The sequence below is a fragment of the Carassius gibelio genome, chromosome A4 (genome assembly GCF_023724105.1).
Source record: "Carassius gibelio isolate Cgi1373 ecotype wild population from Czech Republic chromosome A4, carGib1.2-hapl.c, whole genome shotgun sequence".
NCBI classification, from domain to species: Eukaryota; Metazoa; Chordata; class Actinopteri; order Cypriniformes; family Cyprinidae; genus Carassius; species Carassius gibelio.
In genome coordinates this window covers 17,470,668-17,494,363 of record NC_068374.1, presented here as the reverse complement: position 1 = coordinate 17,494,363, position 23,696 = coordinate 17,470,668, and the positions used below count along the sequence as shown (strand labels likewise).

Here is a 23,696-nt window from a genome sequence, read left to right as displayed (position 1 = left end):
GCGCTGTCAGGAAAAACTAGGGTCCTAGAACTGCGGCCCAGATCTGCGGTCCTGAATCTGCAGCCTCCGGTTGTGCAGGAACATACTATTGGTCAGAGTTTGTAAAATCGTAATGATTTCAAGTGTAACTGTCTCCGTATGATTTTCGGTTAAACTCAATCGTGACTTGTGCGCGGGTTCACGAAGTTCCGACCTTCAGAATCGCACCGTGTACTGTACGGCCTTTAGAGATCATTAGCGCTATCGAAGTCTTGCAGGGTTGCCAGGTTTTCACACCCTCCCAATTGCTACTCAAAACTAGCCCAGGCTTTTGAGGGGCGATCCCCCGGTAAACTTCGCGTTCCAGGGGGTAAAATATATTTTTTTTGGTGGGGTCCCCAGGGTTAAATATCACGTCATTGGTGTTGCTTCTCCCCTTAACATTAAACACAGCCCGTGGCAACAGTGTAATGGTTTTCGCGGACTTGGCAACACTGGTGTCTCGGCCGCTTGGGGTAAACATTCCGTTTCTATGGCAACTGTGGAACTTCAACGAGACTAGTCGTTTGATTACGTCATAGAACAGGCTGCTTATAAAGAGCTGCGCGCTCGCAGAAGTTCTGAAGTTCAGTGATAATCCGAGCCGAGGCGAAGAGTCACCGAGCAAAGAATCTAAGCGAAGTCTACGAATACTGAGTACAGTCCAGACTACAGATGGGCCATATTTAGTGTTTATGAAAACATACAGTTTATTCACACTGTCTGTAGTCTCACTCACAGTGTGTATCAGATACAGTTTGACAACAATATCTAACAGCTACTAAATAGAGTACATCAGAAATCATGTCCACAGACTCCACACAAAAGAGAGATGTGCAGCTAAAGGCTGATATCAGCAGCACTGTCTCAGAGAATGGAAATGATCAGAGTGGCATGAATATTTCTCCTGCAACCAATGAGAAGACCAGATCAACAGGTGAATGTCAACAGACCATTTGAAATACATTACAGTGAGATGCAAACACAAATGTGGTCAATTATGAAATATGTGTATGTGTTCTAAATGATATTTAAATATTTCAATCATCATTTAATGCAACAAATATAATGTGTACCACAGAGCAAAAACTGCATGTTGGCTCTGTTAAATAAAGTCACCAATGTCAAACAGCACAACATTAGCACAGTCTTATAAGTTAGATAATTATTCATGTTTAATCTGTGGTGTTTCTAATAGTTTGTTATTTGCTTTCTATCCTCTTTCTGAAAATACTGAAGTGAGGAAGAGCAACAAAACCTCTGCATTCCTCCGAAGAACATGGAAGGCTGTGAAAAAATCCTTTCAGAAAAACAGAGTGGATCCCTTTGGAGTCTCAGCACAGTCTGATCCAGAGCCATCGTGTGTCCCAGATCCTGAAGCAGAAGATAAAGTGGACCTGGTTGATGAAGAACAGTTGTGTGCTGAAGGCCAAAGTGGTGCTAAACTTCAAGTGACAGCAGAAACTCCCAAAACTCAAGTGACAACAGACTCCACACAAAAGAGAGATGTGCAGCTGAAAGCTGATATTAGCAGCACTGTCTCAGAGAATGGAAATGATCAGAGTGGCATGAATAAGGAAAAGACCAAATCAAAAGGTGAATGTCAACAGACCATTTGAAATACATTACAGTGAGATGCAAACACAAATGTGGTAAAAGTTGAAATATATATATATGCACTTTTTATGTGTTTAAATGATACTTAAATATTTAAGTCATCCATTAACACAACAAATCTAATGTGTACTACAGAGCAAAAACTGCATGTTCGCTCAAACTTTAAATAAAGTCACAAATGTCAAACAGTGCAGCATTAGCACAATCTTACAAGTTAGATCAATTATTAATGTTTAATCTGAGGTTAGAGGTGTTTCTAATAGCTTGTTATTTGCTTTTCTTCTTTCATCTAAAAAAAAAAAAAGTGATGAAGAGCAACAAAATCTGTGCATTCTTTCAAACAAGATGGAAGTGTGTGAAAAAATCCTTCCAGAAAAGCAGAGTGGAGCCTATTGAGATCCCAGCACAGCCTGATCCAGAGCCATCGTGTGTCCCAGATCCTGAAGCAAAAGCTGAAGTAGAGCTGGTTGTTGCACATCGTGTCCCAGATCCTGAAGCAGAAGCTGAAGTAGAACTGGTTGATTCACATCGTGTCCCAGATCCTGAAGCAGAAGCTGAAGTAGATCTGGTTGATTCACATCGTGTCCCAGATCCTGAAGCAGAAGCTGAAGTAGATCTGGTTGTTGCACATCGTGTCCCAGATCCTGAAGCAGAAGCTGGAGTAGAGCTGGTTGATGCACATCAGTTGTGTGTCGCAGGTCCAAATGGTCCTGAACCTCAAGTGAAAACAGAAACTCAAGTGACAACAGAGTTGCCAATGTTACATAATGTCCTTCTAAACATTTTCCAACTGGAGCGTCGCATGTGCAAATGTAGAGTTATGTGGACACCTATCGCTGAGGTCTGGCCCAGTGTCTTCATGGGAAATGAGTAAGTCAACACACTTCTATCACATGAACCAAACACTATGCAGTTATATTTCTCTCATTGTCAGGAGTTATTTTTTAATTCTTCACTGTAAATACTATTTAATGAAAGACTAATCGGCTGTTGTGTTCTTCCGCAGGGAGACAGCAATGGACCGAGTCAAACTGAAGGAGATGGGTATTACTCACATCCTGAACACTGCGGCATACAAGGAATATCCAGAAGGAAAGATTAATACAAAAGCGGAATATTACCAAGAAATGAACATCACTTACTACGGCGTGCTTGTAACGGATGAACACAGGTTTGACATCAGCAAGGACTTATTCCCAGCTTCAGAATTCATCCACAAGGTCCTGAGTAACACAGAAAGTAAGAGCTGACACACAAACACAATTTATCATACATCATTTATCTTACAGTGATAAACTGTCTATGGATGAATTTGTTTTGAATGTCTTTCTTTTCTTCTTTTCTCAGATAAGTTGTTAGTGCACTGCATAGATGGTGTCAGCCGCTCTGCCACATTTTTTCTGGCGTACCTGATGATCCACCATGAAATGTTGTTGGAGGATGCCATCGACCACGTCATAGACAAGAGATGGATCAGGCCAAACAGGGACTTCTTGAAGCAGCTGATAACCCTCAATTCAAACCTCGTAACACAGGGGAAACTACAGCTAAGAAAACCCATAAACACAGATAAAACAAAAAACGGAGAGGACGCAGTTGCGCCCCCTGTTCCAGAACCATTGTGTGAGCCAGGTCCGAGCAAACCTAAACCAGAACCTCAAGTGACAAAAGAGCTTTCAGTATTAGAAAGTCATGTCTCTCTAAGTGTCCTTCAACTCCAGGATCGCGTGGATGAATATACACTGTACTGCACACCTGTCACTGAGGTCTGGCCCAATGTCTTCATTGGAAATGAGTAAGTCTACAACACATATGACATATAATACAGTATGAACAGGAATCAAACAGCAGTCATATTTGTTTTATAATTTTTCATTGTGAAAGACTAATTAGTAAATGTGGCAAGTGGGGTGGGGTTGAGAGCTGTGGGAACGGGTCGAGGCCGGTGGAGTAATTGGAAATGAGCGACACCTTGCCACTCACTGGTCTCGAGTCCCACAGAGGAGCTCCAGAAGGATAAAAAGAGGAGTTACGACAGTGAAGGCCTGGGTTTTATTTAGTGTTTCAGTTTTGTTTGTGTGTGGCAGTCATCTGCAAGGGGCTGTCATGCTGTTGTGTGGTTATTTTAATAAAGTTCTGCTTCCTTTTTTCCGAGTTATTACAGTGAAAGTGTTGTGTTCTTGTGCAGAGAGACGGCAAGAAACCGCGCCAAACTGAAAGGGATGGGGATTACTCACATCCTGAATGCTGCGGCAGTGGAGAAGAGCTTGAAGGTCTTGTCTGAAATTCCAAGCAAGAAAAGCCTAAAAGGAAAGGTCAATACAGGAGAGGCATATTACCAAGGCAGGAGCATCAATTACTATGATGTGCCTGCAGAAGACAAATGCTCATTTAACATCAGCGAGTACTTCTTCCCAGCCGCACAGTTCATCCACCAGGCCCTGAGTAACCCAGAGAGTAAGAGCTGATGCACACACACTCACAACATTTATTTGCTTGTCATTTATTAAGTGTCCTACAGTTATAAGCTTTCTAGGAATGACTTAGTTTTGAGTGTCTTTTTATTTTTATTTCCACAGATAAGGTGTTGGTGCACTGCAAAAAGGGTCTCAGCCGCTCTGCCACACTTGTTCTGGCATATCTGATGATTTACCATGACATGATGGTGGAGGATGCCATTGACCATGTCATGGAGGCGAGAGACATCAGGCCCAACATAGGCTTCTTGAAGCAACTGACAATCCTCAATTCAAACCTCAAAAGTCAGCGGATACTACAGTTAAAAAAACAGATCAAAGTTGAAAAAGAAACGGATTAAAAACACTTGATGCAAAATAAAAACAAATATGTAAAACAGTTTGTCTAAATTTTATTAAATTGAGCATTATTTCTTAAGTCCTGTGGAGTAGCATCATGTTACTAAAGCAATAGAGATACACACGTAGTACAAACTAAAAATAAAAAAGTGAAGTAACACCTCGCCTGCAGAAGAAGTAAGTGCCTCTTCAAAAGCACATAGAACTAATTACTTTCAGTCATAGACAATCAAAATTTGACCTACTCCAAACCTACTTTAAGTAGGTTTTTTTAAGTAGTAAACCTACGTTAAGTGGGTTTGGAGTAACGTCATTAAGTACCTGAAATGTTGCTGAAAATGTCAATAAACAATAAATAAAGTCTTTCTAATGGCCTCATGTTTGCTTCATTGCAGAAAGGTTTTATGAAATGTTTCTACATTCTGTGGAAACCTTCTTCATTGGCAAAAGAAGAAAATATTAACGTGATTCCAAACACACATTTCGCATTAAACGGATTGGCTGTTAGGATCTGCTTACAAGCCGTCTGCGATTGCACAGTCCTTCTTAAGTTTTTGCAAGATCGCTGCCTCGAGTCCTGGCTTTTCTGAGGTGGTGTATAGGTAGCCACACTCGCCTTCTGACCTTGTCTCCAGATAGGGGTAATTACTGGGTCAGAAGAGGAGTTTAATGGAACCTGACCAAGGTGGAGATGTATCACTCAAATGCTGCTGATCTAACCTTCGCCCCCTGAAATTCTTATCTACGTCAGTGTGTGGGAAGATTTACATAACGCCGCCCAGATGTTCATGCAAATAAAGTAGGCTTACCTTTTATTGTCGTTGTAGTATTGTTGCCGCTGCCGCCATGTCATATAGACACTGTGTGTTTCACTGTGAAAGCGAACCTACTTTGTTTGGCATTCCAAAGGAGGTCGATATCCGCTTTGTCATGCCTGGAGCTGATCAATGCTGGTCGCTGAGGAAATACATCAACTTTGCATTGTGGATCGCCAAATAAGGTTTCACTGTGGACAAAGCGGCCCGAGGTCGTCACATGTGGTTGCTGCAAGACCAAGGTACGCTCCTTCAAAGAATCCGCCTGCTGCACTGTTCCCAAGCATGACTAGAAATCATGTTTATATCACATTTACAATGGGTTTTATGTTTTTGTCTCGTCGCTCTGGCCGGACAAGGCTTCACACTTATGTTAAGAGGCGTAACATTTCCATCTCAGGCTTGAGGCATTCTGCCAATCACAACACTCTGGACAGCTGGCCAATCACAGCACACCTCACTTTTCAGAGAGATGAGCCTTGTGAAAATCACCTCGTTTCAGAAGGAGGGGCATATGCAGTATGTGGAAAAGAATGTTTTTTTTTTTTAACCTTAAACTGCATAAACACATTTCACTACACCAAATACACCAGAAATTATGTTCTTTTTAGCAGCATAATATGACCCCTTTAAACTAATAACAAAACATACTTACAGTAGCTGATTCAGAAGTGCCGGATTGTTGTTTCAAAGTCAGAAGTACCTCCTCTCCTAGGTTTACATTTACATTTAATCATTTAGCAGACGCTTTTATCCAAAGCGACTTACAAATGAGAACAATAGAAGCAGTCAGATCAACACGAGAACAACAACAGTAAACAAGTGCCTGACAAGTATCACTTAGTCTAGTACAGAACACATAGCAAGTTTATTTTTTATTTTTAAAGAATATCTCTTTGGTTTTGAGACTTTAGTCTTTGCAACTTTAAAAAGTGAAAGTCGTTACATTTGCCAAGTAAGGTGACCCATACTAGGAATTGGTGCTGTGCATTTAACCCATCCAAGTGCACACACACAGCAGTGAGAAGTGAACACACACCCAGAGCAGTGGGCAGCTATAGATACAGCACCCGGGGAGCAACTTTACAGATCTTATTCAGGCACCAAGAGCTTGTAACACTCCAAAGAGAAAGGAAAAATTTTAATTGCACCATTTGACCCCTTTAAAATCGAATGGAGATTTTTGCTTGAGTCTCCCATCTCACAATGGTCTCCTTTAAAGCTTTAAAACAGGATGTGAGGGCTCTAGATACGGCTTTGGATGCGTCTAGCTCAGGGAGTCCTATACATTGTTCGGTTCCGGTAACAGCACCTCTGCAGCAGGGCAACTGGGTCATGGGGTCAAAACACCGCTCTTCTGTTCCGATCAAAATATTAAACAGGTTTCTTCCCACTCAGTGATGCACCCACGGAGAAACCTGATGAAAGTGCTCTAGTTATTGGTGATTCTATTGTATGGAATGTGAAAACGTTGTGGACCGACAACTTTACCAGCGATGCTGAAAACCCGCTCCGAGGGTGTGCTTGTGGCACAGACGCACAGATACTTTCGTGCCACTCGCTACATCTGGGGAAAACGCCTGGCTGTGCACTGGCGGTGGACCTAGACGTTGATCTTGAAGTTGAATTACTGAAATAAATGAACTTTTCCTCGACATTTTAATTTACTGAGAAGCACCTGTATGTTTTTAAGCAACATGTTGTATTATTTACAAACCTACTGGCAAAAATTGGCACAAGAATTATCTGTTCTTAATGATTAAGACATATTCTATTCATCAATAATTGTTTATTGTTTTTAAAATAAAAAAATATATGCTATCCAAGAAAAGCTCATTACTTATTTACATTATTAACATGTTATGATAACTATAATGTCCATAACAAGGTGGAATATTTTCATTGCCAGTGTCTGAACAGTCCACCCATAATTATTATTTTTTGAGTCTCCAAATTTGTTAAACATGTCACTATTTTGGTAGAATGCATAAAACAAAAATCATATAACTTTTTTAGAAAACACTTATGAAGCCAAATTGTTACCGCATACCATGAATAACCCACATATTATGTATATAAATAGTCTATATAGTAATGTTAGTTCATTATAAAGCTATATTTTGTATATGTTATTCCGAATTGTGCTACTGTAAATTTGCCATTCAGCTTTATGAATGAATATACCTGTTGTATTTTCGGAAAAACGACTAGAAATTCAGATATAGCCTTCTCACCTCGAGTTGTTTACGAAGAACAGAAAGTCCATACTTTTCTCTACTTTTCAGCCATTATTTATTGGACGTCACAAGCATTGCTGCCACAAGGAAAACTATTTTATCCTCAGAATCCATATTTCCATGAACGGCTCGAAACGTAATGCTCGCGACGCGTCAGAGTTTGTAAAATCGTAGTGAATTCATGTGTAACTGTCTCCGTATGATTTTCGGTTAAACTCAATCGTGACATGTGCGCGGGTTCACGAAGTTCCGACCTTCAGAATCGCACCGTGTACTGTACGGCCTTTAGAGATCATTAGCGCTATCCAGAGCCATGGCTCTGGCCAAGGGGCAAGGAACTCGACCGGAAGTTGAAGTCGGGTGGGGGCTGCCATCTTTTAGCAGAACTTCACTTGCGTTAGCATTCCCATTGACTCCCATTCATTTTGGCGTCACTTTGACAGCGAATAACTTTACATCTGAGGCGTTTAAAGACTCTGTTTGTCCATTATTTATTTCTAAAGATACACGACAATGTATAAAGGGCTCCATTACCTTCTATGTTACATTATGGCCCCGTATAAACAGTTTTTGTAAAAAATAGGCTAACGATTGCGTCATAACCACTCGTTTCTCTGTCGCATTACCGTACAGACAGGTGGAGAAGCTCGCAGGCAATTAACTTAATATGGCGTACTGGCGTTACATTTTAAAATACTATACAAAATAATGAATCAGAATACTTACTCCTGCTCACTCACGACAAAGAACTCCCCGCTCAAGCTCGCCATCTCTGCAAGATTAATGATGGCAGTTTGCACGCACAGCTACTAGAAGATTTACATCTGTCAGACAGGTTGCTGACGTCGTCAAGCTTCGTTTGAGTCTGCGCGTCAGAAACGGAAGTGCTAAAAAACGCTAAAACTGGGCTTCATTTGTCTCAATTGAGTTCCAATGGGGTCGCTGTGTCCATTTCTTTTACTGTCTATGGCTCTGGCGCTATCGAAGTCTTGCAGGGTTGCCAGGTTTTCACAGCAAAACCCTCAACAATTGCTACTCAAAACTAGTCTAAGCTTTTGACGGGCGATCCCCCGGTAAAGTTCGCGTTCCAGGGGGTAAAATACATTTTTTTTTTTTTTGGTGGGGTCCCCCTGGTAAAACTCGCATTCCAGGGTTAAATATCACGTCATTGGTGTCGCTTCTACCCTCGAACATTAAACACAGCCCATGGCAACAGTGTAATGGTTTTCGCGGACTTGGCAACACTGGAGTCTCGGCCGCTTGGGGTAAACATTCCGTTTCTATGGCAACTGTGGAACTTCAACGAGACTAGCCGTTTGATTACGTCATAGAACAGGCTGCTTATAAAGAGCTGCACGCTCGCAGAAGTTCTGAAGTTCAGTGATAATCCGAGCCGAGGCGAAGAGTCACCGAGCAAAGAATCTAAGTGAAGTCTACGAATACTGAGTACAGAGTCCAGACTACAGATGGGCCATATTTAGTGTTTATGAAAACATACAGTTTATACACACTGTCTGTAGTCTCACTCACAGTGTGTATCAGATACAGTTTGACAACAATATCTAACAGCTGCTAAATAGAGTACATCAGAAATCATGTCCACAGACTCCACACAAAAGAGAGATGTGCAGCTAAAGGCTGATATCAGCAGCACTGTCTCAGAGAATGGAAATGATCAGAGTGGCATGAATATTTCTCCTGCAACCAATGAGAAGACCAGATCAACAGGTGAATGTCAACAGACCATTTGAAATACATTACAGTGAGATGCAAACACAAATGTGGTCAATTATGAAATATGTGTATGTGTTCTAAATGATATTTAAATATTTCAATCATCATTTAATGCAACAAATATAATGTGTACCACAGAGCAAAAACTGCATGTTGGCTCTGTTAAATAAAGTCACCAATGTCAAACAGCACAACATTAGCACAGTCTCATAAGTCAGATAATTATTCATGTTTAATCTGTGGTGTTTCTAATAGTTTGTTATTTGCTTTCTATCCTCTTTCTGAAAATACTGAAGTGAGGAAGAGCAACAAAACCTCTGCATTCCTCCGAAGAACATGGAAGGCTGTGAAAAAATCCTTTCAGAAAAACAGAGTGGATCCCTTTGGAGTCTCAGCACAGTCTGATCCAGAGCCATCGTGTGTCCCAGATCCTGAAGCAGAAGATAAAGTGGACCTGGTTGATGAAGAACAGTTGTGTGCTGAAGGCCAAAGTGGTGCTAAACTTCAAGTGACAGCAGAAACTCCCAAAACTCAAGTGACAACAGACTCCACACAAAAGAGAGATGTGCAGCTGAAAGCTGATATTAGCAGCACTGTCTCAGAGAATGGAAATGATCAGAGTGGCATGAATAAGGAAAAGACCAAATCAAAAGGTAAATGTCAACAGACCATTTGAAATACATTACAGTTAGATGCAAACACAAATGTGGTAAAAGTTGAAATATATATATATATATATATATATATATATATATATATATATATATATATATATATATATATATATATATATAAATTTTTTATGTGTTTAAATGATACTTAAATATTTAAGTCATCCATTAACACAACAAATCTAATGTGTACTACAGAGCAAAAACTGCATGTTCGTTCAATGGTTTAAATAAAGTCACAAATGTCAAACAGCGCAGCATTAGCACAATCTTACAAGTTAGATCAATTATTAATGTTTAATCTGAGGTTAGAGGTGTTTCTAATAGCTTGTTATTTGCTTTTCTTCTTTCATCTAAAAAAAAAAAGTGATGAAGAGCAACAAAATCTGTGCATTCTTTCAAACAAGATGGAAGTGTGTGAAAAAATCCTTCCAGAAAAGCAGAGTGGAGCCTATTGAGATCCCAGCACAGCCTGATCCAGAGCCATCGTGTGTCCCAGATCCTGAAGCAGAAGCTGAAGTAGATCTGGTTGATTCACATCGTGTCCCAGATCCTGAAGCAGAAGCTGAAGTAGAGCTGGTTGATGCACATCAGTTGTGTGTCGCAGGTCCAAATGATCCTGAACCTCAAGTGAAAACAGAAACTCAAGTGACAACAGAGTTGCCAATGTTACATAATGTCATTCTAAACATTTTCCAACTGGAGCGTCGCATGTGCAAATGTAGAGTTATGTGGACACCTATCGCTGAGGTCTGGCCCAGTGTCTTCATGGGAAATGAGTAAGTCAACACACTTCTATCACATGAACCAAACACTATGCAGTTATATTTCTCTCATTGTCAGGAGTTATTTTTTAATTCTTCACTGTAAATACTATTTAATGAAAGACTAATCGGCTGTTGTGTTCTTCCGCAGGGAGACAGCAATGGACCGAGTCAAACTGAAGGAGATGGGTATTACTCACATCCTGAACACTGCGGCATACAAGGAATATCCAGAAGGAAAGATTAATACAAAAGCGGAATATTACCAAGAAATGAACATCACTTACTACGGCGTGCTTGTAACGGATGAACACAGGTTTGACATCAGCAAGGACTTATTCCCAGCTTCAGAATTCATCCACAAGGTCCTGAGTAACACAGAAAGTAAGAGCTGACACACAAACACAATTTATCATACATCATTTATCTTACAGTGATAAACTGTCTATGGATGAATTTGTTTTGAATGTCTTTCTTTTCTTCTTTTCTCAGATAAGTTGTTAGTGCACTGCATAGATGGTGTCAGCCGCTCTGCCACATTTTTTCTGGCGTACCTGATGATCCACCATGAAATGTTGTTGGAGGATGCCATCGACCACGTCATAGACAAGAGATGGATCAGGCCAAACAGGGACTTCTTGAAGCAGCTGATAACCCTCAATTCAAACCTCGTAACACAGGGGAAACTACAGCTAAGAAAACCCATAAACACAGTTAAAACAAAAAACGGAGAGGACGCAGTTGCACACCCTGTTCCAGAACCATTGTGTGAGCCAGGTCCGAGCAAACCTAAACCAGAACCTCAAGTGACAAAAGAGCTTTCAGTATTAGAAAGTCATGTCTCTCTAAGTGTCCTTCAACTCCAGGATCGCGTGGATGAATATACACTGTACTGCACACCTGTCACTGAGGTCTGGCCCAATGTCTTCATTGGAAATGAGTAAGTCTACAACACATATGACATATAATACAGTATGAACAGGAATCAAACAGCAGTCATATTTGTTTTATAATTTTTCATTGTGAAAGACTAATTAGTAAATGTGGCAAGTGGGGTGGGGTTGAGAGCTGTGGGAACGGGTCGAGGCCGGTGGAGTAATTGGAAATGAGCGACACCTTGCCACTCACTGGTCTCGAGTCCCACAGAGGAGCTCCAGAAGGATAAAAAGAGGAGTTACGACAGTGAAGGCCTGGGTTTTATTTAGTGTTTCAGTTTTGTTTGTGTGTGGCAGTCATCTGCAAGGGGCTGTCATGCTGTTGTGTGGTTATTTTAATAAAGTTCTGCTTCCTTTTTTCCGAGTTATTACAGTGAAAGTGTTGTGTTCTTGTGCAGAGAGACGGCAAGAAACCGCGCCAAACTGAAAGGGATGGGGATTACTCACATCCTGAATGCTGCGGCAGTGGAGAAGAGCTTGAAGGTCTTGTTTGAAATTCCAAGCAAGAAAAGCCTAAAAGGAAAGGTCAATACAGGAGAGGCATATTACCAAGGCAGGAGCATCAATTACTATGATGTTCCTGCAGAAGACAAATGCTCATTTAACATCAGCGAGTACTTCTTCCCAGCCGCACAGTTCATCCACCAGGCCCTGAGTAACCCAGAGAGTAAGAGCTGATGCACACACACTCACAACATTTATTTGCTTGTCATTTATTAAGTGTCCTACAGTTATAAGCTGTCTAGGAATGACTTAGTTTTGAGTGTCTTTCTATTTTTATTTCCACAGATAAGGTGTTGGTGCACTGCAAAAAGGGTCTCAGCCGCTCTGCCACACTTGTTCTGGCATATCTGATGATTTACCATGACATGATGGTGGAGGATGCCATTGACCATGTCATGGAGGCGAGAGACATCAGGCCCAACATAGGCTTCTTGAAGCAACTGACAATCCTCAATTCAAACCTCAAAAGTCAGCGGATACTACAGTTAAAAAAACAGATCAAAGTTGAAAAAGAAACGGATTAAAAACACTTGATGCAAAATAAAAACAAATATGTAAAACAGTTTGTCTAAATTTTATTAAATTGAGCATTATTTCTTAAGTCCTGTGGAGTAGCATCATGTTACTAAAGCAATAGAGATACACACGTAGTACAAACTAAAAATAAAAAAGTGAAGTAACACCTCGCCTGCAGAAGAAGTAAGTGCCTCTTCAAAAGCACATAGAACTAATTACTTTCAGTCATAGACAATCAAAATTTGACCTACTCCAAACCTACTTTAAGTAGGTTTTTTTAAGTAGTAAACCTACGTTAAGTGGGTTTGGAGTAACGTCATTAAGTACCTGAAATGTTGCTGAAAATGTCAATAAACAATAAATAAAGTCTTTCTAATGGCCTCATGTTTGCTTCATTGCAGAAAGGTTTTATGAAATGTTTCTACATTCTGTGGAAACCTTCTTCATTGGCAAAAGAATAAAATATTAACCTGATTCCAAACACACATTACGCATTAAACGGATTGGCTGTTAGGATCTGCTTACAAGCCGTCTGCGATTGCACAGTTGAAAAGATTGCATATTGGCCAAGATGACTTGTCTAAGATCCTTCTTAAGTTTTTGCAAGATCGCTGCCTCGAGTCCTGGCTTTTCTGAGGTGGTGTATAGGTAGCCACACTCGCCTTCTGACCTTGTCTCCAGATAGGGGTAATTACTGGGTCAGAAGAGGAGTTTAATGGACCCTGACCAAGGTGGAGATGTATCACTCAAATGCTGCTGATCTAACCTTCGCCCCCTGAAATTCTTATCTACGTCAGTGTGTGGGAAGATTTGCATAACGCCGCCCAGATGTTCATGCAAATAAAGTAGGCTTACCTTTTATTGTCGTTGTAGTATTGTTGCCGCTGCGGCCATGTCATATAGACACTGTGTGTTTCACTGTGAAAGCGAACCTACTTTGTTTGGCATTCCAAAGGAGGTCGATATCCGCTTTGTCATGCCTGGAGCTGATCAATGCTGGTCGCTGAGGAAATACATCAACTTTGCATTGTGGATCGCCAAATAAGGTTTCACTGCGGACAAAGCGGCCCGAGGTCGTCACATGTGGTTGCTGCAAGACCAAGGTACGCTCCTTCAAAGAATCCGCCTGCTGCACTGTTCCCAAGCATGACTAGAAATCATGTTTATATCACATTTATAATGGGTTTTATGTTTTTGTCTCGTCGCTCTGGCCGGACAAGGCTTCACACTTATGTTAAGAGGCGTAACATTTCCATCTCAGGCTTGAGGCATTCTGCCAATCACAACACTCTGGACAGCTGGCCAATCACAGCACACCTCACTTTTCAGAGAGATGAGCCTTGTGAAAATCACCTCGTTTCAGAAGGAGGGGCATATGCAGTATGTGGAAAAGAATGTTTTTTTTTTAACCTTAAACTGCATAAACACATTTCACTACACCAAATACACCAGAAATTATGTTCTTTTTAGCACCATAATATGACCCCTTTAAACTAATAACAAAACATACTTACAGTAGCTGATTCAGAAGTGCCGGATTGTTGTTTCAAAGTCAGAAGTACCTCCTCTCCTAGGTTTACATTTACATTTAATCATTTAGCAGACGCTTTTATCCAAAGCGACTTACAAATGAGAACAATAGAAGCAGTCAGATCAACACGAGAACAACAACAGTAAACAAGTGCCTGACAAGTATCACTTAGTCTAGTACAGAACACATAGCAAGTTTTTTTTTTTTTTTTTTTAAAGAATATCTCCTTGGTTTTGAGACTTTAGTCTTTGCAACTTTAAAAAGTGAAAGTCGTTACATTTGCCAAGTAAGGTGACCCATACTAGGAATTGGTGCTGTGCATTTAACCCATCCAAGTGCACACACACAGCAGTGAGAAGTGAACACACACCCAGAGCAGTGGGCAGCTATAGATCCAGCACCCGGGGAGCAACTTTACAGATCTTATTCAGGCACCAAGAGCTTGTAACACTCCAAAGAGAAAGGAAAAATTTTAATTGCACCATTTGAAACCTTTAAAATCGAATGGAGATTTTTGCTTGAGTCTCCCATCTCACAATGGTCTCCTTTAAAGCTTTAAAACAGGATGTGAGGGCTCTAGATACGCCTTTGGATGCGTCTAGCTCAGGGAGTCCTATACATTGTTCGGTTCCGGTAACAGCACCTCTGCAGCAGGGCAACTGGGTCATGGGGTCAAAACACCGCTCTTCTGTTCCGATCAAAATATTAAACAGGTTTCTTCCCACTCAGTGATGCACCCACGGAGAAACCTGATGAAAGTGCTCTAGTTATTGGTGATTCTATTGTATGGAATGTGAAAACGTTGTGGACCGACAACTTTACCAGCGATGCTGAAAACCCGCTCCGAGGGTGTGCTTGTGGCACAGACGCACAGATACTTTCGTGCCACTCGCGACATCTGGGGAAAACGCCTGGCTGTGCACTGGCGGTGGACCTAGACGTTGATCTTGAAGTTGAATTACTGAAATAAATGAACTTTTCCTTGACATTTTAATTTACTGAGAAGCACCTGTATGTTTTTAAGCAACATGTTGTATTATTTACAAACCTACTGGCAAAAATTGGCACAAGAATTATCTGTTCTTAATGATTAAGACATATTCTATTCATCAATAATTGTTTATTGTTTTTAAAATAAAAAAATATATGCTATCCAAGAAAAGCTCATTACTTATTTACATTATTAACATGTTATGATAACTATAATGTCCATAACAAGGTGGAATATTTTCATTGCCAGTGTCTGAACAGTTCACCCATAATTATTATTTTTTGAGTCTCCAAATTTGTTAAACATGTCACTATTTTGGTAGAATGCATAAAACAAAATTCATATAACTTTTTTAGAAAACACTTATGAAGCCAAATTGTTACCGCATACCATGAATAACCCACATATTATGTATATAAATAGTCTATATAGTAATGTTAGTTCATTATAAAGCTATATTTTGTATATGTTATTCCGAATTGTGCTACTGTAAATTTGCCATTCAGCTTTATGAATGAATATACCTGTTGTATTTTCGGAAAAACGACTAGAAATTCAGATATAGCCTTCTCACCTCGAGTTGTTTACGAAGAACAGAAAGTCCATACTTTTCTCTACTTTTCACCCATTATTTATTGGACGTCACAAGCATTGCTGCCACAAGGAAAACTATTTTATCCTCAGAATCCATATTTTCATGAATGGCTCGAAACGTAATGCTCGCGACGCGTCAGAGTTTGTAAAATCGTAGTGAATTCATGTGTAACTGTCTCCGTATGATTTTCGGTTAAACTCAATTGTGACATGTGCGCGGGTTCACGAAGTTCCGACCTTCAGAATCGCACCGTGTACTGTACGGCCTTTAGAGATCATTAGCGCTATCCAGAGCCATGGCTCTGGCCAAGGGGCAAGGAACTCGACCAGAAGTTGAAGTCGGGTGGGGGCTGCCATCTTTTAGCAGAACTTCACTTGCGTTAGCATTCCCATTGACTCCCATTCATTTTGGCGTCACTTTGACAGCGAATAACTTTACATCTGAGGCGTTTAAAGACTCTGTTTGTCCATTATTTATTTCTAAAGATACACAACAATGTATAAAGGGCTCCATTACCTTCTATGTTACATTATGGCCCCGTATAAACAGTTTTTGTAAAAAATAGGCTAACGATTGCGTCATAACCACTCGTCTCTCTGTCGCATTACCGTACAGACAGGTGGAGAAGCTCGCAGGCAATTAACTTAATATGGCGTACTGGCGTTACATTTTAAAATACTATACAAAATAATGAATCAGAATACTTACTCCTGCTCACTCACGACAAAGAACTCCCCGCTCAAGCTCACCGTCTCTGCAAGATTAATGATGGCAGTTTGCACGCACAGCTACTAGAAGATTTACATCTGTCAGACAGGTTGCTGACGTCGTCAAGCTTCGTTTGAGTCTGCGCGTCAGAAACGGAAGTGCTAAAAAACGCTAAAACTGGGCTTCATTTGTCTCAATTGAGTTCCAATGGGGTCGCTGTGTCCATTTCTTTTACTGTCTATGGCTCTGGCGCTATCGAAGTCTTGCAGGGTTGCCAGGTTTTCACAGCAAAACCCTCAACAATTGCTACTCAAAACTAGTTCAAGCTTTTGACGGGCGATCCCCCGGTAAAGTTCGCGTTCCAGGGGGTAAAATACTTTTTTTTTTTTTTGGTGGGGTCCCCCTGGTAAAACTTGCATTCCAGGGTTAAATATCACGTCATTGGTGTCGCTTCTACCCTCGAACATTAAACACAGCCCATGGCAACAGTGTAATGGTTTTCGCGGACTTGGCAACACTGGTGTCTCGGCCGCTTGGGGTAAACATTCCGTTTCTATGGCAACTGTGGAACTTCAACGAGACTAGCCGTTTGATTACGTCATAGAACAGGCTGCTTATAAAGAGCTGCACGCTCGCAGAAGTTCTGAAGTTCAGTGATAATCCGAGCCGAGGCGAAGAGTCACCGAGCAAAGAATCTAAGTGAAGTCTACGAATACTGAGTACAGAGTCCAGACTACAGATGGGCCATATTTAGTGTTTATGAAAACATACAGTTTATACACACTGTCTGTAGTCTCACTCACAGTGTGTATCAGATACAGTTTGACAACAATATCTAACAGCTGCTAAATAGAGTACATCAGAAATCATGTCCACAGACTCCACACAAAAGAGAGATGTGCAGCTAAAGGCTGATATCAGCAGCACTGTCTCAGAGAATGGAAATGATCAGAGTGGCATGAATATTTCTCCTGCAACCAATGAGAAGACCAGATCAACAGGTGAATGTCAACAGACCATTTGAAATACATTACAGTGAGATGCAAACACAAATGTGGTCAATTATGAAATATGTGTATGTGTTCTAAATTATATTTAAATATTTCAATCATCATTTAATGCAACAAATATAATGTGTACCACAGAGCAAAAACTGCATGTTGGCTCTGTTAAATAAAGTCACCAATGTCAAACAGCACAACATTAGCACAGTCTCATAAGTCAGATAATTATTCATGTTTAATCTGTGGTGTTTCTAATAGTTTGTTATTTGCTTTCTATCCTCTTTCTGAAAATACTGAAGTGAGGAAGAGCAACAAAACCTCTGCATTCCTCCGAAGAACATGGAAGGCTGTGAAAAAATCCTTTCAGAAAAACAGAGTGGATCCCTTTGGAGTCTCAGCACAGTCTGATCCAGAGCCATCGTGTGTCCCAGATCCTGAAGCAGAAGATAAAGTGGACCTGGTTGATGAAGAACAGTTGTGTGCTGAAGGCCAAAGTGGTGCTAAACTTCAAGTGACAGCAGAAACTCCCAAAACTCAAGTGACAACAGACTCCACACAAAAGAGAGATGTGCAGCTGAAGGCTGATATTAGCAGCACTGTCTCAGAGAATGGAAATGATCAGAGTGGCATGAATAAGGAAAAGACCAAATCAAAAGGTGAATGTCAACAGACCATTTGAAATACATTACAGTTAGATGCAAACACAAATGTGGTAAAAGTATATATATATGCATTTTTTATGTGTTTAAATGATACTTAAATATTTAAGTCATCCATTAACACAACAAATCTAATGTGTACTACAGAGCAAAAACTGCATGTTCGCTCAAACTTTAAATAAAGTCACAAATGTCAAACAGCGCAGCATTAGCACAATCTTACAAGTTAGATCAATTATTAATGTTTAATCTGAGGTTAGAGGTGTTTCTAATAGCTTGTTATTTGCTTTTCTTCTTTCATCTAAAAAAAAAAGTGATGAAGAGCAACAAAATCTGTGCATTCTTTCAAACAAGATGGAAAAGCAGAGTGGAGCCTATTGAGATCCCAGCACAGCCTGATCCAGAGCCATCGTGTGTCCCAGATCCTGAAGCAAAAGCTGAAGTAGAGCTGGTTGTTGCACATCGTGTCCCAGATCCTGAAGCAGAAGCTGAAGTAGAACTGGTTGATTCACATCGTGTCCCAGATCCTGAAGCAGAAGCTGAAGTAGATCTGGTTGATTCACATCGTGTCCCAGATCCTGAAGCAGAAGCTGAAGTAGATCTGGTTGTTGCACATCGTGTCCCAGATCCTGAAGCAGAAGCTGGAGTAGAGCTGGTTGATGCACATCAGTTGTGTGTCGCAGGTCCAAATGGTCCTGAACCTCAAGTGAAAACAGAAACTCAAGTGACAACAGAGTTGCCAATGTTACATAATGTCCTTCTAAACATTTTCCAACTGGAGCGTCGCATGTGCAAATGTAGAGTTATGTGGACACCTATCGCTGAGGTCTGGCCCAGTGTCTTCATGGGAAATGAGTAAGTCAACACACTTCTATCACATGAACCAAACACTATGCAGTTATATTTCTCTCATTGTCAGGAGTTATTTTTTAATTCTTCACTGTAAATACTATTTAATGAAAGACTAATCGGCTGTTGTGTTCTTCCGCAGGGAGACAGCAATGGACCGAGTCAAACTGAAGGAGATGGGTATTACTCACATCCTGAACACTGCGGCATACAAGGAATATCCAGAAGGAAAGATTAATACAAAAGCGGAATATTACCAAGAAATGAACATCACTTACTACGGCGTGCTTGTAACGGATGAACACAGGTTTGACATCAGCAAGGACTTATTCCCAGCTTCAGAACTCATCCACAAGGTCCTGAGTAACACAGAAAGTAAGAGCTGACACACAAACACAATTTATCATACATCATTTATCTTACAGTGATAAACTGTCTATGGATGAATTTGTTTTGAATGTCTTTCTTTTCTTCTTTTCTCAGATAAGTTGTTAGTGCACTGCATAGATGGTGTCAGCCGCTCTGCCACATTTTTTCTGGCGTACCTGATGATCCACCATGAAATGTTGTTGGAGGATGCCATCGACCACGTCATAGACAAGAGATGGATCAGGCCAAACAGGGACTTCTTGAAGCAGCTGATAACCCTCAATTCAAACCTCGTAACACAGGGGAAACTACAGCTAAGAAAACCCATAAACACAGATAAAACAAAAAACGGAGAGGACGCAGTTGCGCACCCTGTTCCAGAACCATTGTGTGAGCCAGGTCCGAGCAAACCTAAACCAGAACCTCAAGTGACAAAAGAGCTTTCAGTATTAGAAAGTCATGTCTCTCTAAGTGTCCTTCAACTCCAGGATCGCGTGGATGAATATACACTGTACTGCACACCTGTCACTGAGGTCTGGCCCAATGTCTTCATTGGAAATGAGTAAGTCTACAACACATATGACATATAATACAGTATGAACAGGAATCAAACAGCAGTCATATTTGTTTTATAATTTTTCATTGTGAAAGACTAATTAGTAAATGTGGCAAGTGGGGTGGGGTTGAGAGCTGTGGGAACGGGTCGAGGCCGGTGGAGTAATTGGAAATGAGCGACACCTTGCCACTCACTGGTCTCGAGTCCCACAGAGGAGCTCCAGAAGGATAAAAAGAGGAGTTACGACAGTGAAGGCCTGGGTTTTATTTAGTGTTTTAGTTTTGTTTGTGTGTGGCAGTCATCTGCAAGGGGCAGTCATGCTGTTGTGTGTTTATTTTAATAAAGTTCTGCTTCCTTTTTTCCGAGTTATTACAGTGAAAGTGTTGTGTTCTTGTGCAGAGAGACGGCAAGAAACCGCGCCAAACTGAAAGGGATGGGGATTACTCACATCCTGAATGCTGCGGCAGTGGAGAAGAGCTTGAAGGTCTTGTTTGAAATTCCAAGCAAGAAAAGCCTAAAAGGAAAGGTCAATACAGGAGAGGCATATTACCAAGGCAGGAGCATCAATTACTATGATGTTCCTGCAGAAGACAAATGCTCATTTAACATCAGCGAGTACTTCTTCCCAGCCGCACAGTTCATCCACCAGGCCCTGAGTAACCCAGAGAGTAAGAGCTGATGCACACACACTCACAACATTTATTTGCTTGTCATTTATTAAGTGTCCTACAGTTATAAGCTGTCTAGGAATGACTTAGTTTTGAGTGTCTTTCTATTTTTATTTCCACAGATAAGGTGTTGGTGCACTGCAAAAAGGGTCTCAGCCGCTCTGCCACACTTGTTCTGGCATATCTGATGATTTACCATGACATGATGGTGGAGGATGCCATTGACCATGTCATGGAGGCGAGAGACATCAGGCCCAACATAGGCTTCTTGAAGCAACTGACAATCCTCAATTCAAACCTCAAAAGTCAGCGGATACTACAGTTAAAAAAACAGATCAAAGTTGAAAAAGAAACGGATTAAAAACACTTTAACAAATATGTAAAACAGTTTGTCTAAATTTTATTAAATTGAGCATTATTTCTTAAGTCCTGTGGAGTAACATCATGTTACTAAAGCAATAGAAATACACACGTAGTACAAACTAAAAATAAAAAAGTAAAGTAACACCTCGCCTGCACAAGATGTAAGTGTCTCTTCAAAAGCACATAGAACGAATTACTTTCAGTCATAGACAGTCAAAATTTGACCTACTCCAAACCTACTTTAAGTAGGTTTTTTTAAGTAGTAAACCTACGTTAAGTGGGTTTGGAGTAACGTCATTAAGTACCTGAAATGTTGCTGAAAATGTCAATAAACAATAAATAAAGTCTTTCTAATGGCCTCATGTTTGCTTCATTGCAGAAAGGTTTTATGAAATGTTTCTACATTCTGTGGAAACCTTCTTCATTGGCAAAAGAAGAAAATATTAACCTGATTCCAAACACACATTACGCATTAAACGGATTGGCTGTTAGGATCTGCTTACGAGCCGTCTGCGATTGCACAGTTGAAAAGATTGCATATTGGCCAAGATGACTTGTCTAAGATCCTTCTTAAGTTTTTGCAAGATCGCTGCCTCGAGTCCTGGCTTTTCTGAGGTGGTGTATAGGTAGCCACACTCGCCTTCTGACCTTGTCTCCAGATAGGGGTAATTACTGGGTCAGAAGAGGAGTTTAATGGACCCTGACCAAGGTGGAGATGTATCACTCAAATGCTGCTGATCTAACCTTCGCCCCCTGAAATTCTTATCTACGTCAGTGTGTGGGAAGATTTGCATAACGCCGCCCAGATGTTCATGCAAATAAAGTAGGCTTACCTTTTATTGTCGTTGTAGTATTGTTGCCGCTGCCGCCATGTCATATAGACACTGTGTGTTTCACTGTGAAAGCGAACCTACTTTGTTTGGCATTCCAAAGGAGGTCGATATCCGCTTTGTCATGCCTGGAGCTGATCAATGCTGGTCGCTGAGGAAATACATCAACTTTGCATTGTGGATCGCCAAATAAGGTTTCACTGCGGACAAAGCGGCCCGAGGTCGTCACATGTGGTTGCTGCAAGACCAAGGTACGCTCCTTCAAAGAATCCGCCTGCTGCACTGTTCCCAAGCATGACTAGAAATCATGTTTATATCACATTTATAATGGGTTTTATGTTTTTGTCTCGTCGCTCTGGCCGGACAAGGCTTCACACTTATGTTAAGAGGCGTAACATTTCCATCTCAGGCTTGAGGCATTCTGTCAATCACAACACTCTGGACAGCTGGCCAATCACAGCACACCTCACTTTTCAGAGAGATGAGCCTTGTGAAAATCACCTCGTTTCAGAAGGAGGGGCATATGCAGTATGTGGAAAAGAATGTTTTTTTTTTAACCTGAAACTTCATAAACACATTTCACTACACCAAATACACCAGAAATTATGTTCTTTTTAGCAGCATAATATGACCCCTTTAAACTAATAACAAAACATACTTACAGTAGCTGATTCAGAAGTGCCGGATTGTTGTTTCAAAGTCAGAAGTACCTCCTCTCCTAGGTTTACATTTACATTTAATCATTTAGCAGACGCTTTTATCCAAAGCGACTAACAAATGAGAACAATAGAAGCAGTCAGATCAACACGAGAACAACAACAGTAAACAAGTGCCTGACAAGTATCACTTAGTCTAGTACAGAACACATAGCAAGTTTATTTTTTTATTTTTAAAGAATATCTCTTTGGTTTTGAGACTTTAGTCTTTGCAACTTTAAAAAGTGAAAGTCGTGACATTTGCCAAGTAAGGTGACCCATACTAGGAATTGGTGCTGTGCATTTAACCCATCCAAGTGCACACACACAGAGCCGGATTAAATAAATGGACTACACTAGGGAGGCTGCATTTTTTGGGACCCCCTTCATCGATGTTATTTATGAATTGAAATCTGAAACTTACCAAAGTTACTAATAAAAGTTAATTCACATTTTAAATAGCCTAGTCTTTGGTTACAAATTGGTTGTGTTGTATATTAAACAGTCTATCAGACTATTTTTTGATATTCATTATTTATACGCCATTACAAGGCTCTATTAAATGCTGTTAAATTATAAGTCATGGCCGCAGGAAAATTTTAGGTGGGGGGAGTGCATGCCATGTACAGTGCTCTCTCCACCCTCAATACCACGTAGTAGGTGCCCTTGAGCAAGGCATCGAACCCCCAACTGCTCCCCGGGCGGCGCAGCATATGGCTGCCCACTGCTCCGGGTGCGTGTTCACAGTGTGTGTGTGTGTGTGTGTGTGTTCACTGCTCTGTGTGTGTGCACTTCAGATGGGTTAAATGCAGAGCACAAATTCTGAGTATGGGTCACCATACTTGGCTGAATGTCACGTCACTTTCACTTTCACATTCACTCATCCATTGGGAGTGTCATTGTTAAGGCAGTAGTACCAGTAAATAACCAATAGGTGTCAGTAAGCTATGTAAACAGAGCAAATAAGATAAACTTTATCTTAATATATTAAGATTATATTATTTGCTCTGTTTACATTTAATCAACACATTCAATTAAGATTTTTTGCAAAATGCAATAGCTTACAACAGTGGTTTTCAACCTGTGGGTCGCGGTGGTATTGCGGGGGGGGGGGGGGGGGGGGGTGCCAATTATAATATCGTTAACATATATAAAAATGTCTAAGTCGTAACATAATAACATCATTTCATATATATAATTAAATAACAAAAAATAAATATAAAACTGTAACTTTGCTTCCACTATTCGGGC

At 40.6% G+C, this 23,696-nt stretch overlaps 2 protein-coding genes and 2 long non-coding RNA genes across 7 annotated transcripts in view; 2 read left to right on the top strand and 2 right to left on the bottom strand.

Annotated features, from left to right (window-relative positions):
• The first annotated feature begins 424 nt into the window (after positions 1-424).
• LOC127972094 (uncharacterized) overlaps positions 425-23,696 on the top strand; it is a 30,138-nt gene continuing 6,866 nt past the window's right edge. The window contains exons 1-5 of one of the 3 annotated variants that reach the window (XM_052575390.1): positions 425-955; positions 9,534-9,890; positions 10,276-10,687; positions 10,824-11,056; positions 19,448-19,866. In XM_052575390.1, coding sequence (XP_052431350.1) covers positions 823-955; positions 9,534-9,890; positions 10,276-10,687; positions 10,824-11,056; positions 19,448-19,866 — 1,554 coding nt within the window. In that variant the 5' untranslated portion in view covers positions 425-822. Of the gene's footprint in view, positions 956-1,257; positions 1,615-1,940; positions 2,506-9,089; positions 9,232-9,533; positions 9,891-10,275; positions 10,688-10,823; positions 11,057-19,447; positions 19,867-23,696 lie in introns of those variants that run through there. The other 2 variants (XM_052575382.1, XM_052575399.1) reach the window with 2 other exon arrangements.
• On the bottom strand, positions 1,999-22,161 carry LOC127972120 (uncharacterized). Of its 2 annotated transcripts, XR_008156999.1 has the most exons (6): positions 21,066-22,161; positions 12,471-12,794; positions 3,873-3,938; positions 3,045-3,158; positions 2,778-2,858; positions 1,999-2,351 (listed from the first exon to the last, which is right to left on the bottom strand). It is a non-coding gene; the product is annotated as an uncharacterized LOC127972120 (long non-coding RNA). The 2 variants fall into 2 exon arrangements; XR_008157004.1 differs by lacking the exons at positions 12,471-12,794; positions 21,066-22,161 and adding an exon at positions 4,289-4,410.
• Positions 3,771-4,541, top strand: LOC127972107 (dual specificity phosphatase 29). Its single transcript, XM_052575413.1, has 2 exons — positions 3,771-4,092; positions 4,215-4,541. Exons 1-2 carry the CDS (start codon positions 3,858-3,860, stop codon positions 4,451-4,453), a joined length of 474 nt encoding a protein of 157 aa, XP_052431373.1. The 5' UTR covers positions 3,771-3,857; the 3' UTR covers positions 4,454-4,541.
• LOC127972129 (uncharacterized) lies at positions 10,397-11,372 on the bottom strand. The gene is made up of 3 exons (XR_008157011.1): positions 11,227-11,372; positions 10,960-11,040; positions 10,397-10,533 (listed from the first exon to the last, which is right to left on the bottom strand). It is a non-coding gene; the product is annotated as an uncharacterized LOC127972129 (long non-coding RNA).